This window comes from Streptopelia decaocto (genome assembly GCF_964273445.1).
Source record: "Streptopelia decaocto genome assembly, chromosome: 2".
NCBI classification, from domain to species: domain Eukaryota; kingdom Metazoa; phylum Chordata; class Aves; order Columbiformes; family Columbidae; genus Streptopelia; species Streptopelia decaocto.
The window spans coordinates 134,731,279-134,750,368 of NC_138655.1; the positions used below are offsets into that span (position 1 = coordinate 134,731,279).

General features: G+C 35.7%; 1 protein-coding gene across 1 annotated transcript in view; it reads left to right on the top strand.

Annotated features, from left to right (window-relative positions):
* The first annotated feature begins 5,457 nt into the window (after positions 1-5,457).
* THSD7A (thrombospondin type 1 domain containing 7A) overlaps positions 5,458-19,090 on the top strand; it is a 195,306-nt gene continuing 181,673 nt past the window's right edge. The window contains exon 1 of the mRNA XM_082045561.1: positions 5,458-5,623. Coding sequence (XP_081901687.1) covers positions 5,464-5,623 — 160 coding nt within the window. The 5' untranslated portion in view covers positions 5,458-5,463. The remainder of the gene's footprint in view (positions 5,624-19,090) is intronic.

The following is a 19,090-nucleotide window of genomic DNA, read 5'->3' on the forward strand; positions in this document are numbered from 1 at the left end:
CCAATATAATCTAACAAACAAACAAAAAACCTCAAAAGAAGATAAATCTGTCCAAGAACTACTAACTTAGCTTAATAAAAGCAAAGCATTTGTGAAGTCGGAACTAGACTACTAGATGTTTGCTGCACATGCATTCATGCATGTAGATTCTTTATTAATTTTCCAAAAATAACTTTTTCTTGTTGCAAAGTTTTTCGAAGGAATCAAGAAACACTGAAGAATTCAAGTATACATTATTAACATATTCTAGTGATTTTGTACATGTAATGCTTGCTTACTTCTGCACAGCTCACATACATAATTTGTAAAGTTCTTGATTTGTCCTCCAAATCTATGATCCAAACAAATGATATAAATTTAACAAACAGGCATAATGCTACTTCTAATGTTTGTAAAAGCAGTTACTGTGGCAAAAGCAAAAATAATTGTACTATTTCTATGAAAGAGGCAGAAAGGTGATGCTTGCTTGTTTGTTTGTTTGTTTGTTTGTTTGTTTTAGATTAAAAGTTTGAAAAGAGGATGTGACATAATATCACTCCTTGAAAAGAGAAAATCGAGGTCTCTCTAATCCATAAATAGCATATTATGACATGGTCGAGTGTGCCACCTAGAGGTCATGTGTTTAGTATACCTAAAAACTAACACTTTTCACCTGCAAGTTTTGCACAGCATATTTGATTTTGGAGTTACGGAATAGACCTGCCAGATTTTGAGAAATGAAGTATATTGCAACATTTTTTTCCCCCCAAATTGCTCATGTTTAGGATATATTTTGCACCTTCCCTGACTAGGCTCCCTAGCACTGATACAATAAAAATAATAGACCATCACTGAGTGTGGTGAGGAGTGCTCAGTGTTCTGCAGCACAGCCTAAAAGAGCCTGTACAGCTTATTCCAGCCTGAACTTCTCAAAAATCTAATAAAATTATTGTAGGTTCCATCTCAAGAGAATCTTTATAACATACTTGCATATGTAGTAAAATGCATATGCAAGAAAGTCAGGCTGCCACAAAATGCAGAGTTAGAAGGCTTGGCACATGAGTTTATGTCAAGGAATAAAGAGAACAAAATCTTTCATGAGTTGTTAGATGGATTATTTATGATAGATCATGGGTCTTGCAAAACAAACATACATGTAAGGGAACATACCGCACCTTCTTACCTTCTGCTCTAAATTTCAGGGGTGCAACCATGCCACTGCATCCCATATAGAGGATGTATCTAAGGGCATCCTAATATGGTGACTGAATGAGATTGATGTGTTACAAATTTAGAGTGCATTTCAGAAATGTATAATACTGTATTATTCAATGGGTATTGGCTGTTATAAAATCATTATAACTCTAGAACACTTTTCAGGGAGATAGTTGACTTACTCGTCTTTGGTAGGACTTGTTATTTTCATGGCTAAGTGAAGGGGAAAAGTATTTGAGATAGATCAAAATGAGCACACTTCACATGAGAAGGACTTTGAATTTTCTACCCAAGAAAGAAAAACAGTTTTCATTCTTCAGAATTTGTGTGATTTTTGTGGTATTCTAGTACATATACAGTACAGATGGTTTAGTGGCATACAGCCACAGAGTTCGTAAAACATCTTCCATAGATCTAGAAGACTGGATTGAAACTTCTCGAAAAATTTCTGGCTTAACCAGACTGTGAAATTGAAGGTGGGTGAAAGTCACACTGGACACACTTCTTCGTTGAGTATTGATGACACTAGAAACAAGTGTGCTGTATATATGTTATATTCTCTGCACACTCTGACTTCACTATATGTGGAAGGACAACACGATAATATCATCCTGAAACTCTTATTCACGGCTTTTCAAAACAGAGAAGACTGCTAGCATGGGACTGCCTGCTAGCAGAGGAATACTAGCAAGGTGATTCTGTTTGGCAGGCAGCTTTTCATACCCAGTGGCTAAGAAATTTGCATCTGTTCTCATTTCTCTTTCCACTAAGTAAAAGATATTGCATGTTTGGTTTGTGATTCTCTGTTTAATGCTAGAAAGCATGGGCAAATAGTTCTAATGTTTCAGGGCTAACTCTACCTCATTTTCATAAAGGTCTTTGAGGTTAGTAGTATTTTTTGCTAGGAAACAAAAAAGGTGCTAACTTGTCTATCACTTGTGCAAGCAGTTTACAGACTCCACATAGCTGCTGTGCCTCAAATAAATAATTGTATCTGAATAAAAGTCTACTGAGACTCATATGTTTGTGCTCCAAGGTACAACACTGTCAATCTTCTGTTAGTGATACAGACACTAATGTCGATTGTAGTTTATTTCTATGCTTTGTCTAGAGGTTTCTTCTCAGAAGTACTTAAACATTTATTTGGGAATGTCTAAGCTGTAAACAAATGATAAATTATGATCATTAGGTACGTATTAGAAGATGAGTTGCCAGTGTGCGCTGGAAATTGTGGTTGCCCTGTTAAGTGGAATGGACGTCCTGTGTTCACTGCAGCAAATAGAGAGAGGTTAAGAGCATATTGGATACACTGGGGTAGTAAAGAGTGATGGCAGGTCTCCCAGTAAGGCGTGCTGGCAGCAGCTGAAACTTGTAATCAGGATATGTTGCCTCTTGTGTCCGAAGTCCAACTGGTGCAGTTAGGTTGGTGTGGGTGTCTCTGTCTGCAGGCATCAGCCTACTCCTTGGGTCAAGTTTCACAGGACTTTCCCTACCCTGATTAATAGAAAATGTGTGTATGCACTGCAGAAGTGATCTAGTGTTTACCAAACCAGCTATACAATATGTATGTATAAAAATAAATACATTTGCTTAATAAATATTCCCTCCATTCTGTCTCTGTGACATATTTCTGAGCAGTTTTAAATGCATCATAGCTTCTTACAAAAAAAAACAAAAAAAACAAAACAAAACAAAACAAAATTGAAATTATTCATTCATAGTTGATTGAATTTTGATTTTATATTTTATTTTTATGGTACAACCATAGAAAAAGTATGAGATTATGTTATTTTAATAATCTCTATTTAAAGAAGTTTTTAAAGTGTGTGGTCTTATAGTTGCATAAATGTAAGTAAATATTTGAGTGTTTGTGTCTGTGTGCTCACCCTCTCATATTGCTTTGTTCTGCTGTCAAAAACCACTTTGATTCAATGTGCCAACTACATGGATGATCTGTTCCCTGATGATGTTTCCAGATGATCTGAGTCACGTACAAAATAGTTTCAGATGCTTTCTTTATACATTCATAAAAATTCTAGGTAAAATCTGCTGTGTTTAATAACTCTAAAATGGGTGCCTTTTTCCCTGTTCATTCCATAAACTTGATTTTTGCCCTGATGCATAGCTCAAGCTAAAAAGCCAACATTATACTTTTAATTTTTAAAAGGAATGTGTAAGTTAGATATGTTTCATTTTAATTATGCAAGTCAATAAATATTTTACCACAGATATTCTGATCATCTTAAAACTTTTTTAAGCCTTTAAATTCTTAGTCTTATTTTTCATAAATTATGAAGCTGGCATTATTTTTACTAGGTCAAATATTCTCAAGTCCCTCTATGTAGCATGTAAAATAATGTTCATGTGACTAACTTAACCCAAATTTTTCCTGTGAAATTGCTATAATTCTATAAACACAGAGGGGATTTTGATTTAAAACAATATTCTGCCCAGTTCAACAAAGCAAAGACTGAAGGGGTTTCCATGATTCCTAAAATGAATAGAGCGTGATATAGCAGAAATGAATAAAATGTATTTCCGTGAGTGCTTTAGCTGAGGGTACAAATTCTGCATGAGGATGCTATAAATTTGTTAAGATCATGGCTTTCTATGTATCTCTTATCAACCTATAATCTCCTGATTGTTGCCTGTTTTTCAACAGCTGAGGAACAGTAATCCACACTTGCTTATCTCTCTTAATCACAGCCTCACGGTGCTAGAGCTCCCTGAGCCTTTAATTCCCTCTTAGAGGCGTAACAGAGCGGAAAGTAAACAAAGACGAATTTGCAACCTTCAACATTGCTAATTTGCTCTGATGTCAGAATATTTAAACAGGCAAGGACTTGGGAATTATTTGATCACGGTTGATTTTAATCTAATGCATGTGAAAAGGCTGAGTCTGGGAAGGTTGTGCAAAATGACAGGCGTCCCAAGAGAGGTTGACTGAAGGTTTCTTCTTTAAACAACAATAGCTCCATCATTTTCAAACTCTGGGCCCTGTGTTCTTACTGTGTATTTTTGTAGCTGTTTGTATTTTTTATGAAACTTTTTGAATATGAAAGCAGTTCTCCTGAGAATTCCTTATTTGTTTCCCAATTTATAGGTGTCCGAAACCTGATCTTTAGGATTGTTATTTTATCTGCTCACTGGGTAGTGGGAGAGATAAAGATCCCTATTTAAAAAGCTTTGTCTCTACGTTTTTGTATCATCATGACAGCCTAATGTATCCTGAATACTTTCATATGTAAAACTCAGTGTATGTTTAAAAATGAGTGATAGCTTGATCTTCAAATTATTTTAAATTACGCAGTTGACATTTATGCATGTATACATGTGTACATACTTGCTGGCTAGGAAAGGATGTTATCTTGCATTATATATTACATGCACACTTCATCTACCACAGAGGTGATGTGCTTACACATACATACACATTATCATACACATATATTCTTCTGTCCTCACAGCAGAGAGCTATATGTTATTTCCTGAAACAGATTTGATGAATATGCAAAGCAAGTTAGTGTTTTGCTGTTGTTTTTGTTTTCTGCATTTTCTTCCATTTCCCTTGTTAGTTGTCTATTTAATGCATGTGTAATCACTTATTTTTTGTTGTTTACAAAATGATTAATGTAGCATACGTATTATTATAAGAACAAATGTCTTATGTTCTCTTAATCAATATATATGATTCTGTTTATATCTGTTCTGGTTGTGTGACTTGTGTTTCTGAAGCATGTCTGATGATTATTTCTTCTTTTCTTCTATATATGTATCATTTTGGATATTCCAGAGAGAGACGTGTCTGGGAAGGCAGGCTTTTGCAGTCACTCTCTGCGTCGAGATTACAGCACTGGGCTATTTGTGTTTCTCCTCATCCCTGTTTCTCTGTCTCTCACTCTCTCCAGCTGGTGTAAATGACTGCTGCTGCCTCCCAGAGCAAGATAACCTGCTCAGTCAGCTGGAGCCCCCTGCGGACAGCTGTCTCGCTTTTAGCTGATGGAAAACTGCTACTAACCACTGAATGGAAGAGCGTGGAGCAGCAACCATACTAGCAGCGGCAGCCGCTGCTGCAGCAAGAGCGAGTGAGGACTCTATTGTTCCCTGGTGTTAAACAGTTTTTCCTCTTCAACTGCCATGCACAATAGTGGGAGAGAGGTTTCCAGCCCCCTTCTCCCAATGAAGAAATTCTGAAGAAGGAAATATTGTTTGAAGAAGGTTTCGAGGTCTTGCTGCAGGTTTTGGAGGCGGCAGCAGGCTGCTGGAGGCATGGGGTTGAGCGAGGGGAGCGCTGCTTTCTGCCGTGGTCCAGGGGTTTCTGCCGTGTCAGCCCAGTGCGTGGGAGTTCTAGTGCTTCTGCTGCTGGGAATCCGGGACGCTCATGCACAGAGTGAATTCCAAACTTCATCGGTGTATTTGTGGAAGACTGGTAAGTAAGGACACTATGTTAGAGCAAGACCAGTGTATTTATTTTTTGTTGTAAGTAATAACCTTTTGGTGTGCTTTGTGTATGTGAAGAAAGTTAAATATAAATTACTAATGTTTACTTGCAGGATTATAGGAAAAAAATAGGTCAACTTCCAGGATTCCACTAGCCAAGCAAATATGGTAATTAAAAAAAAGACAAATGTGGTACTGTTACTGGGATCTCTTATGTATTTTCTGTGTCTTCTGAGGCTTTTCATTTTGTTCAGAAGCTGTGTGTTGTATGTAAATAGCAAAGGTTAGGACATTAGTGCCTGTCCACAATGGGAAGGAACATGTGTTACAGTTGGGCTCAGCAATGTTAACAGTACTCTAAAAATATTGGTATTTCACAAAGAAAGATGTAATTCAGCATGTCTAATCTTTGTGCTCTGTGCTGACATGTAATATATTCAGCATGGTAATTGATGAGGAGTTGGGTTTGTTAAATGTAGGTTTGTTACATGGTATATAGGACACGTGAAAGCTAATGATGGATTAGGTGAAATAATCCAAGTGATGCCAGATCTCATAACCAAAGAGCCAAAGGCAATAGGCTATGTGGATTCAGCCCTGAACTAGATAGATAATTTCCTCTACTTTGAGACTAATGAGTTACGTGTCTGTTTTGAAGATTGCATAGTCAAAATACTGTTACAATCTTTGTGTTAAAAATCAGCGGGGAATTTTCCAGTATCTATTAATACATTACATCAATTCAGAACTTTAGCAGTGATAAATATGTGCATTTTGGTTGTCTAATGCAGTTTTAATGCCTATGTCAGTAAAATCAAAGTCTTCTTTAGGAAATTTAAAGATTTCAAGCCAGTAAATGTTTCACATTTGCTTCAGTAGTTGGCTTTCTTTCCTGTACATTGCAAGAAATAAAACAATCCAAAAGTAGTAGATTTGTTTAAAAATTTCTCTTCTATTAAAGGATAATATAGTAGTAAGCGAGAGTGCAAATTAATCATTTGTCTGAAAAACAACTTTGAGAAGAGAGTCTCTTTCCTCGATGGAGGGCCCCAACCTTCTGCAACAGAAGCAGATCAATTTACAATTACAGTGATATCCTGAATTTTTTAAGAGGCTCCATCTATCCAGCAGCTCTGGGAGAAGATTAAAAGGAAATTCATTTAAACAAGACGACAAGCTTTCCAATAATGCTAGAAAGAGAAATCTGAAGAAGGAAAAATCCTTTGCAACTTTCACTTCTGACTGAAAGATGGGTTGCACAATGACAGTGACCCCTTTTTTTCTGTTAAACCATTGACAAATTCAAAACATAGTTTTTAGTTCTGTTACATTTTTGTAAATGTTCAGCACACAATTTGAAAGAAATAAAATACATGCATAGGTTTATGCAAAAGCACAGTAATAATGTAGCATTTTCATAAAGCATTTTATATTTACTCTAAGTTGCTAAGCATCAGTAGAATAAACTTTCCAGTATTTTGTTATGTCTCTGTTTAACAGACTGTATTGAAAAATGTTGAAATAGTAACATAGGTTGAGAATAATAACAGTGGTAGTTAACTAATACTTAGGAACATGCGCTGTCATTTGTTGTGGACTTACTGCCGCTTACTTTGCATATAGTACACGTGCTCTGAAGTCAGTCAGTTAAACCAGATAGAAGGAAACTGGGTGGCTTTTGTTTTCTCCCTCTTTTCTCCCTTTGTGGCAAAGACCACTCTTAAGGACCTTTTGTTTAGAACAGATATGAGCTAATTATATTGCCTGATGAAGAGCTAGTTCTTCCCTTCAGCTTTTCTTCCATGACCTCTCTCCTCTGCTTTGCCTGCAATAAGGGCTGGTATAAGCACATTAACTGTACAGTATTTAATATAATAACATAAATGATTCAAAGATAACCTGATGAAAAAAAATTCTGTCTCTCTTTTCAAACAATTAATGGCAAGACTAAGTGAATAAGGTAATGCCTCTGTGTTTGGCTTCCAGTTGAATCTTCACATGCCTTTTCTTATCTGTTTGAGTTTTGCTATTTTCCTTCTTTTTGTGGGAGGTTCTAGAAAGTGAACTGGGAAAATAGCTGGTCAGTGATCTGAAGGGGTATCTACTATGGGGTGCATGAAGTTCAGCTAAAGTATCAGAGGGAATAATAAAACAGAACAGTAGTGAGCTCATTCAACTCAGATAGTATTTTACTTTTCCTTCTGTGAAGGAAACAGGTCAGAGCAATGTGTGGCTTAGACTTTGTCTAGGAAATCAGCTTGATTATGTGCCTTTTGGGACCTGTTATGTCCATCTTTTGAGAAACATACTATTTTTGTATTAAATTTAGTCTGACATCAGCTTTCTTAAGGGCTGTTCATGACTTGCATGTGTCTGATTTTTATTTCTAAAGATTCTTGAAATAATGTCTTGGTGTATGCTACTCCATGTCTTCTATAGTGGTTTACTGCATTTCATTTTCTTAAGGATGCCCTTGACAATAACCTGCAGGTGATATGATGTTTGAGTTGAGTTGTTCTTTCTCCTATAAAATAACAATTGTGATATTTGTTGTTTTGGGAGGAGCGGTGGGAGAGTTCTAATTCAAATTTCAGCTGTTTACTTCCAACCCCTTAAAACCTCTTAGGGGCCATGGCTTTTCCTGTCTACTGCCATCCTCCTGTCTACTATCATAAATATCTGAGGTTTGCAATACTCAGATTAACCATTTGGGGGTTTAATTATCTTTGATTCAGCATGAACAATGTTGTGGACAACCTGCTTTGGGCAGGGAGATTGGACTAAATGATTTCCAGGAGTGTCCTTCTAATGTCCACCTTCCTGTGATATGGATACTGTCACTATGTCATTTCTACTGCAACTGAAACTTCTTTGAAGTTTTGGCTTTAATAGCTTTTTTGCTCTCTTATGCAAATGGATATTTGCTGTTGCATATATATGCTGCAGTCCTGGTGTGTTTAATGGACCTTCAGTGTTTGGAATGGCATTCAGATGAACGTCATTGCTCATAATTACTGATTTTTAAACTGGGTTTCTCACCAAACATTTTCATTCCAAACCATGCAGACTGATGTGTATATATTTTTTTCAGACACAAATACACAGCTGGTTCATTTTGTGTGGTGACTGGAAAAGCTATCTGGTTTCCTAAATGTGAATTAAAGCAAAGTCTCCATCTCTGGCTCTTCACAGCAAAGTGATGACACAGCTAGATTCCCAGAGCTGAGTCACAGTGTCTGTCTGCTTGATAATTTGACATGAAGAACAGCAGTTTTTAGGAACTCACAGAACAGAAGTTGTGGTGTTAGGAGCTGGTGATTCCCCTGATGTGAGGTGGACACATACTGGCAAGCATTGGACTTTTGAAGTTGAAAGAATGTTTGAATTACCTGTTTTGTTCATCAGTAATTGCCCTTCTCTGAGTCTACTGATTTCATTTGCAATGAATAGTTGTTTGGCCCAGGTTCTACACTTCTACACTGAACTTGTGTGAGTTCCTGAACTGTTTCATATTCCACCTTAACTATTACAATGCCTCCTTGAATTGTTTCTGTATATACAAAAAAAAAAAAAAGTCACAATTCATTAAAAACTGCTTGTGTGATAACTTTCGTTAAATGCTGTTGTTCAATTTCTTTTAAAGTGAAATTTTCATAGTCAAGAACACCTTATAGTCTTGCTTATGCTGCCCACCATAGGCTAAGATTTTGATGTATTTGTAAGTTTTGCAGTGAACAATATGAGGACTGCTGATTCTTAAAGACTGCCATATGGTTATCGCTCTTCCAAAACAAGTTGAAGAGTATTTTTCTCGGTCTGTCATTTCATGATGCAGGCCATGTATATACCATTTATGTACACAGCTGACTAAGCATAGGCATTACTTGCCACATCAGAACTCTCCTTCTTTCTACCCTGTGCTTGATTTGTTTTTGTTAAATCAACCGACACAGTGATCTGTGATGTGCTGTCACTGTTGGGTGTAATGCCTGCCTACAGTTACTAATATAATTACAGAAGAGCTGCACAAAATCAGCAAGGTTCAATCACACTGTAAAACTGCTGCTTCTGACAGTTTGAAGTAGTGCATGTTACACTCCTGAAGTGGAAGATGCAACATTGGATTGATCTCTCTGGAACAAAAAGAGTTGTAAGAAAAAAATCTGGGAGGCAGTGCCTTTACCATCGTTATCTGTTTTGAAGACTGTTGACCAGGTCTCAGATATAGAGAGAAGTTCTTGATAAGAACTTCAGTCTTGAAACCCTGCTGATCTTTACCCTCTTGGTTTCCCATTTACCCACAAAGCAGAACAAACACAATGTCTGTAGCGTCGTGCATCCTTGTCAGGTTTTACAGTTTTACATGTTCCAAGGCCTAACTGTATTTTAAAAAGAGTTTGGTGCCACAAGTAGAATTGGAGACAGGAGAATTTCCAGCACTTTGTCTGAAATTCCTCATCTAACACCATTGGTGGCTAACAAACAAAATCACTGAATAAAACATCCTTATATTTATTTTCCCTATGTATGTCCCTAGAACTGTCCTTATTTTTGCAGGACTGAGTGTTCATATCTCATATTAATGCCCAAGGGAGGCAGAAGTTCTTCCTAGGACCAGTGGTCCAGCAGGCATTTCAAAATGTGCCTAAATACGCACTGACAGGAATGATCACAAGGGAAGAAGGAGAGAGAAAAAGTACCTAACAAGACCTCTGATTAAAGCATTTACCTTTCAAGGTTTTTGTCAGCTTGTTTGTTGAAGCTGTTCTATCATATAGCAGAAAATTCCACCCCCACACCTTTTTCTTTTTTCTTTTCTTTTTTTTTCTTAAAACCAGAGTAAAGAATTTCTGCAGTAATTGCAACTTGAGGCTGGAGACAGATAAGCCTGTGTCAGTAAATAGAAAACTCCCGATTTTAAAGAGATTATGAAGAAGTGATCTGAAGAGGCGGATTACATGTGAAAACCTAGGGAAAATTCTAAATGAGAAAAGATGGTTTAACTTGACGCCTGACTGACAGGGAAGGGAATTCACATGTGGTGATGAAAGGGTACAATGAGGACCTCTTCAAAGGGAAATAGAGCCCTACTTATGGCATGGTGAACTTGAGCTGGTACCTATGCATCCTTGATGGGGATAGGTCAAGATTTTTAAGCTGCCCATGTAAAAAGTGTTTTTTCAGGATTCATCTTTTTCATTCTCAGGCCTTTAGTTACAGAATAAGATAAAAGGAATATTAGTAAAAGGTGCATTTACTCAGCTTTTCAAAGAATAAAAACTATTCAAGCAAAATGTGATAAAGATGCTTTACTGTTACCTCATTGATTTTAAAATATAAACGATCCTCCAGGACTGAATGTGGTTAAGTGTTGGTTGCATACACCCTGTATAAATTCATATTAATTAGAGTTAGAATTTACCGCTTCTATTGCATTCTGTAATGTGCGTCTAAGCAACCACACTGTTGACTGTCTCCCAGTTAAATCTGACTTTTATACAGTCAAATAGGCATTGTCAATCTAAGACTCAAATAAGAAAATATTCATTTTCATATAGGCATGTTCATCACTCTTGCTCCTTGCCCTCATTTTTAAAATATCCTTTCAGATTTTTTTATTCAACAGAAATTGAACAAGGCAAATATTGAGTCTTTGATGAATGCAAAGGGTTTTTAGTGCATCCTGGCAACAAAACATTTGGCAGAGATATAGAAAATGGTTGCTTTAAGGAAACTATTTATACATGTTTTTTAGTAATCTGTCCTTATTTAACAAAATCAAAGTAAATATTTAAATGTTTGGAGAAAAATGTGCTGCTGAATTTTTTTTTTCTTATGCAATTACTTTCCATATCTGGAAAAGGAAAACAGGAAAAAGTATGGCTGATACGAAAAGCCTCTAGTTAAGATGAACAAGTAATGTACTCTGGGGTAATGGTTGACTTCACTTGGAGGATGGCATTTTGAAGCTGTCAGAAAAGTGGAAAATGGTGGTTGATCATGTTGTGCTGGTAGCTGTGAATGTCTGGATTGTTTTTAGCAAGTGCCCTGAAGTGCTTATGCTAATTGGATCAGCTGAGTCCCCCAGTTTTTAGGGCTGCTGGAATAAGATAATACCTCAAAAGCTATGGGTTGTTTTTTTCTCTAGGCTGGCTGTTCCTGTGTTAGATCAATTCAGTTTATTAATATCTTATAGACCAGAGTTTAACTTTACGGTTCCCAACTCCACTTGATATTGATGTCTTCTTTTATTGTGTTCATCCACTCAGCTGTTCAGATGCCAGAAGCATGTGTCTTTTAACACAGTAACTCCAGGTTTGATAGAAAGCCCAATTCCCATATTATAAAGCCTGGTATTCTCAAATACAAGTAGTAATCTATATTTTGAGGTAATATTTGCTGTGGTGTAGATTAAATTTCACGTTAGTCTACATATTGTAGTTTATAATTTCTGGGGTTTATGACACTACATATATGTATTCTGTTTATTAACGGTCCTTTGCTGCATTCATAACTTTCTTCATTCCTCTATGATCTGTTTTCTGTCCACAAACAGGCTTCTCTGTGTAATGGGCCTGGGAGACCCTTTTTTAGATGTATGTCCAGTCAGAAACTCTTGTTTCTGTTTCTTAGACTGGCGAAGCTGGAAAAAAAAAGTAGTGAGGCCCTTAAGAGGGTAAAGATATGTTTAAATTCAGACTGACAGGAGCTGAAGATCTGGTGGTTCGGTGTGGTACCTCAGAGGAGGCAAAGGGCTGTCAGAGCATACAGTTGGACACATCAGTAGCATTGACTTGGACTTATATTTATGGATTTCTTCTTTCTTTTAACATCTGTTTCTGACTACTGAGGCAGTAAAAATATACAAAGTTACTAAAATAATGGAAGAATAAGATGAGAGAAACTTATCTAGAAACCCTAAAAAAAGTCATGTTATTTGGTGAAAGTTTTCCTAAATGATCACAATTAAAGTAACCATATTGAATATTAAATCTCAGTCAAACGTAAGTTAATGTAAGCAGTTTTGCTACAACTAGCACAAATTAATCTTCCCTAGAAATCCTGTTATTAACTACTTTCCTATGAATGGTGTACAGTGCTAAACATACCAGTGTCTGGGATTTCACACAAAATCCAACAGACATTTATTGTAGCGATCAGCATGTTCTCAGCATTAATTAGCACTGGTGCAACTGACATTTCTGGAAGTTGTCAATAGACCACAATAGCTGCTTTTTTGAATTAATTTTCTGTATTTTGTGAACACTGTCAAGATTGTTTTGGTGTTTTTATGTCTCTGGATTAGAGAAGGAAAATCTGGTGTATTTGCATGAATTCAGGGAAGGAGTGGCATTAAATGCATCCCTTACTGACTGACCGAAGTTGGGGTTTCTTGTGTGATCCCTAGTGAATGGTATTGCTGGCAACACAGCAAGCTTTCAAATGTCCAAATACTGATAAGTTTTCTGTAGGTATTTTGAGTGAGAGAGAGATAGTAAGTAACTGTTTCGTGTTGACTCTTTATATTGCATAAAGTGAGTTTGAGTATATTAATTGGAAATGGTTTCTGATGTAATGAGACATACTTAAATGTTTTAAAGATTGATGACATCTGCTAGTCTGATGATAAATTTCTTAATGAGATATGTTATTACCATCTACCTCTTGTATCATGCAAAATGAAATGTTTATATTAGTGAACAATAATATGTCTCCCTTTGTGTGCTGGGGAATCGCTATTTTACCACTAAGCCATTAGAGAAATAAAGAATAGAACAGAGAGAGATTGTTTTATAATGACTTGTGTTTGTACAGTGCCTAGCACAATTGAATTCTTTTCAATTGCTGCTGTTCCTATGTACCACAGCTTTATACTAAATGACATAATTAAGACTTGTTAAAGATGTTGTTTACAAAGATATGATGGTAAATTATTAACATTCTAAAAGAATATTCAAATAATTTCAAGTACCAAAAGTAGTTCAAATAGCTGGTATCAAGATGCCATACTAGAGGATAACAGAGGAGAAAATTATTCTAATACAAAAACAGGGTTGTGAAAAACCTTGGAAGCCGAATTGTCTATGAAATACTTCCAAAATGCGTTGTTGGAAGAAAATGTTTTCAGTAGTAAGAGGAATGGTTTTAAATGTTACTTAGTATTTTCACATTCACACATTTGGCAGTCATCCCTTCTTATGTTTGCATGTAGCAAAACTCCTGTTATGAATTTTATACTAATGTGCTTGATTATCCTAAAAGATGATTTGTGTTATGTAAAGTTTTGCTTGCTTTGCAGTTTTCTACTGACTTGTTGAATCAAGTGTACATTGTGATGAATTTTGTCCCATTTTATTGTTTTACTTGATTTGCTTATGGTTTTTGATCAAAATAATGCCCAGATTGGAGGAAGAGGTGGAGAAAGAGGGTAAAAGCCATTACAGTAACAGTAAGACTGCTATTGATACATCTTGCAACAGGGAACATAAATGAAATCTTATTTTTTAAAAAAACAAAGGAGAAAAAAACCCCTAATATTATAAGCAAGTAAAGATGCTGGATCTTGAATCCAGTCTCAGTTCTGCGTGTTGTTTACAAATGATGACATTGGGAATCTACTTCCTCTTCTGTAAAGTGACATTTGTGTGAGTATAGCTTTCTGTAGGTCTCTGTGAAAAAAACAAACAGAAGAAACTTTGAGACGTGTGATTTTTGATATAGTTACCATACAGTTCCCGAGAAACGAACACTTTAGCACACTTGCCATATGCAAGCAAAAACTAATGTAATGCAGGGGACGGACATTTGGGAAATAGGAAGAAAGAAGTTAAAATGAGTACAGAATACAAACATGAAAAGCATGGGGCAAGAAACAGCAGCTGTTTTCTGTTGAAAACAAATATTTATAATAGATTGTTTGACTGCTGTATTCAGAGAGCCGAGAGAAGGTTGCAGTTACTGTATGAAAAGATATAGAATTTTTTTAACTAGCATGAATTTTCTAATGCATCTGTCTAGAAGCTATTTTTGTGGAACATTTCCAACAATACATTTATGTGTGTGTGCATGCTTGCATATATGATATATATGATGGTCTGAAAAGATTACTGAACAACACTATATGGATCCAATGACACTACCTTAAAATACCTATAACAGTAGGTTACCTATGTGTTTACTGTCTGACTAAAACAGTAGCACAGCTTGAATTTGTGGTTGTGTTGAATAACAGAAGTGATTTGTTTATATATACTGCTTACTTCAAGAAATTCCAGATTTGCTGATGATTAGCTTGCTATTTTTAAGAGGCATACTTTGAAGGCTGTCATTGAAACCACTTTTCTTTTGTAACCCTAAATGAAATTCACAGTCAGCATTGCTTTTTAGATGACAACATTGGAAAGAGTAACTCATTCCGGTAAGACACGTTTGGTGCCATGCAGAAGACAATGAAAGGAAGAGAGTGATAAAGCGACTGAGCATGAAAGGAAGATTTGTAGTCTTTAACATGACATGGTTGAATGACTTGTGGCTCTCCATATTTCAAGTTGATATATGAATGTCAACACCTTGGGAATAGTTTAGGTATCCAAACCACGAAACTAGGAAATTCATGTTATTTTCTATACTGTACTTCCATGTCTTTGTAGGAAGCTGCAGGAGGAGTGTGGACTGTGCTGCACAAAAGTGAGTTCTCTGAAACTCTGCAAAGTGCATACCATGACAAATTTGTATAGGTAATTTACATGTTTGCTAGTGATAATTATTTTGTTTTTCTACCCTCTGTGTTTATTATGCTTTAAAATATTTTTGGAATAAATCAAGATTATGAGTATAGGTACTGATTGTAACTGAGTTTTGGTTCTTTCATCATAGTACAAAGTACATGTGATAGGAGTAGCTCTAAATTTATGATTTTGTTATATGGGTATAGGAGAACTTGGTTTTTGAGATAGAATCATTGTTATCTTTTTCTTATCCTAACTCTGCAATAAGTTATTTTTATTTCTCTGAGGATATCATGTAGGAAATGCCTTCCCTTGAAAATAACTGAATTTGCTGAGTTTGAGTGCTTCATAGTTTCTCCTAAAGAACATACAGCTTAGATTTTTCTCTTAAAACAAAAGTAATACCATTTAGGGATCAAGGTCCAAAACCTAGAATTGAGTAATAAAGGTTTTACCTTTCAAATGCAGAAGTAGGTTTTTCAAAATAGGTATGTTTTTTTGAAGCTTCACATATAAAGGGAGATTGCTGATCAGAAAAGAAGTAACAGTTCAGTGTACCAAAAACTACTGCCATGCAAAGGGAAAAAAGTCTCTCAAAATGCCGAAATCTGTTGCTAATATAATGTCTTCATCGCTCTCATTTAAGAAAAAGAATATAGGTGTGTTCATATCAATGAGGAAATCTTTTGTATTATTATTAGACTTGAAACAGATGAAACAGTGAACTTGTGTCTCTGAGAGTAAATTACATGTTGTTACTGTTCATATATAGATGCTAGTTTGGGTGTAAGCCATTGTACGAAAGATGATGGTAGATAATTTGCTTCTAAAGTAGCTTATGTATCTCTTACAAAGATTGTATGTACATCTTGTGAACTAATAACCTTACTGGTTTAGTAAATTAAAAGCAATCTTCAATATATGGCCATACCTTTATAAATATATTGTTTTCTCAGCAAGTGAAACACTATTATCCAGGAAGTTTATTATTATTATTATACTGTGAACAGAATCCAGTCAGTACATAATCCCCTGAGAGCAATGAGTAGCAGTACTAGAGGCAGGCATTCATTAACAAAATATGGATTTAAAGAGGACTTGAGATGAAAAAAAGGTGCAACTTAATTAAAGATAAAATATTAAAAGGAAGAGCAAAAAATGAGTTTTCAGTCTTGTGATGCCTGTAGTTGCTAATGCGATTCAGTGTTGCAATTTCTTTTCCGTTTAAGACAGACATTCATCACCTTTTATGTAAATGTTACTAGAGAGAGTTATTTTGAAAAGACAAAATATACTAAGAAGTCATAAAACAAAGACACCCTGCTTTCTGTATAATGAATCAGATAATGTATTGCCTTTTTGTTAATTTTTTTATCGTTGAAAGCATATGAAAAGAAACAAGTTGTCATTGGTTAAGGTTTACAAAATTTTCAGAGTGTTATTGAAGTAGTTTAAGCTAGATAGGGAAAACAGATTAATGAATAGCACATCTGGAAAAAAAATATATATTTACTTTTTGTTATATCACTTCACCTATGTCTGGAGTTAACAGACAGAGAATTCATGTAATTTGTTGCATTAGGTTATAAAGAAAGATTCCATTTGAAGTAGTAGTGTTGCTTTTGGTTTTGAATTTTTAAAGTAAAGATGAAGGCTCCCTGAAGATAGAAACTCATTACGAAAGCCAAGGGCTTTGTGGAAAATACATTCTGTTCTGGGTGGTTTTTTGTTCCCCACTTTGTATGTCTCAGAGCACACTGCAGCTTCTAATGAAAAAATAATGCAGTTCATTAATCTGGAAAAACTTCTGAAAGTAGCTACATTCTCACAGTATTCTGGGAATTAGTTTGAACATAATTGGTTGCATGTCAATATTAAAAAGCATTCTAATGAAAAAGGAAATGCTCAAATGATGATAGTTTGCTGCTTCTGATGAAAAATTTAATGAGGCTGAATAATTACCCCTTCTCTCTTCTTTCTTCCCAATCTGCCATGTCTTTCCCAAGCTCTGCTTTACATTTATTGTAAATATTTTAAGGAGTAGAATTTCTATCACTGTAATTGAAAGACTATGCTGTTATCTGCATGTTGCACTATTTTATAGCTAGCTTGCCTTTTTTTGTAATCCCTTTTCCCTTCATGACTAGATTACTGAAGAAGAGTATTTTTCAATTTTCATGCCCCTCAGCTATCACTTAGCCGAACTGCATGTAGTGAACTCTAATCTTTCTTGATAAATCAACCTATTAGTGTTCTAACAAGGAGCACAGTATCTGCCATTTACATAACGGTTACTCTAGTTCAGGGGTGTCAAACTCATTTTCAGTGGGGCCACATCAGCCTCGTGGTTGTCTTCAAAGGGCCAAATGTAATTTTAGGAATGTTTACATGTAGGAGTAGTTACAAAATTACATCTGGCTCTTTGAAGGCAACCACGAGGCTGACGTGGCCCCCAGTGAAAATGAGTTTGACATGCCTGCTCTAGTTCGTTTAATGTGACTTCTGTCTTCCAACTTCAAGTTGAGAACTACTTCCTTCTGAAATGTGATCATTGCCCAAATACGTATACTTGCTAGTTACTGACTTGACTGTTAATCACTTTATTAAATAAAGTTATGAAGCACATGGAAATTGGAATTTTTCATGGGGAACACATTTTAAGGAAAAAAAAACAAACCAGCCAAACAAAAAACAGCAACAAAAAACCCAAAACAAACAAAACAACTAAACCAACATAGACACACAAACAAAAAAGCCACAAAGCTACATTATTCCAGTGAAGAGCCTTTTCTTCTGATAACTGGATTGACACCGAGTCATATAGTATAAATTGGATATGATATGCGCTGTTTTCTTGAATGTTTTGAATACTAGGAGCAGTACAGATAGATGAAAAATGAATTTTTTTTCTTTTTGCCTTGTTTTTTTTTTTTTTTTTTTGCTAGAGATGATAGTTTACAGGTCCACATCCAAGCTTCTCATATGACTTGTATTAGAGCTTCCAAAACCTATCCCTTTCTATCTCAGCGAGCTAATGGATGCTGTACGAGATATTTGCCCCTGCAACCTGGGTCTGTATTAGCTGCCTGTTCAATAACTGCTCAGTATTCTAGAGAAGAGATGTGTGCGCTTGTTGCCATAAGCCCCTACCTGCAACAAGAAATGATGGTTCACCTTTTTGTGATGTTGTTTTAATGTGCTTCCAAAGGGAAAAGTAACAGAGACACAGTCAGTCTTTCTTGTGCTGTCTAAGAATTTTTATGAAGGATTAATTGAAAGTGGAAGACAAAGCCTGAACCATTTTGCCACATTTGTTAATAATATTCTAGGTCTGTAAGTTACAAACCCTGAATATCAGCCACACCATGATAGCAATGCAAAACTTGATTTTCATATTCAGCTGCGCTCCATAGAGACATTTGGTGCTTCAGAAGACATTTGTTGCTGTTTCTTTAGAGCCTGTGGCCTTGGAGATGACCTTGAGTGCCAGATTAGGAAATTGATAAAGCTGTAAGTAGTTTGCTGTGCTTTACTTCCCAGGCTACAATCTACATTGTCACATGTGATGGTCATGATATCATCAAATATGTGACATTAAGAGATCACACCTTTTTCCTCACTTCATAAGAAGGTGAGAAACTTTTAGTCTAAGCTTAATATTCAAAATACAATACATATCTATGCAATCCCTTAACAGGAATTTTTGCTTTTTTCCTAATTACATTTGA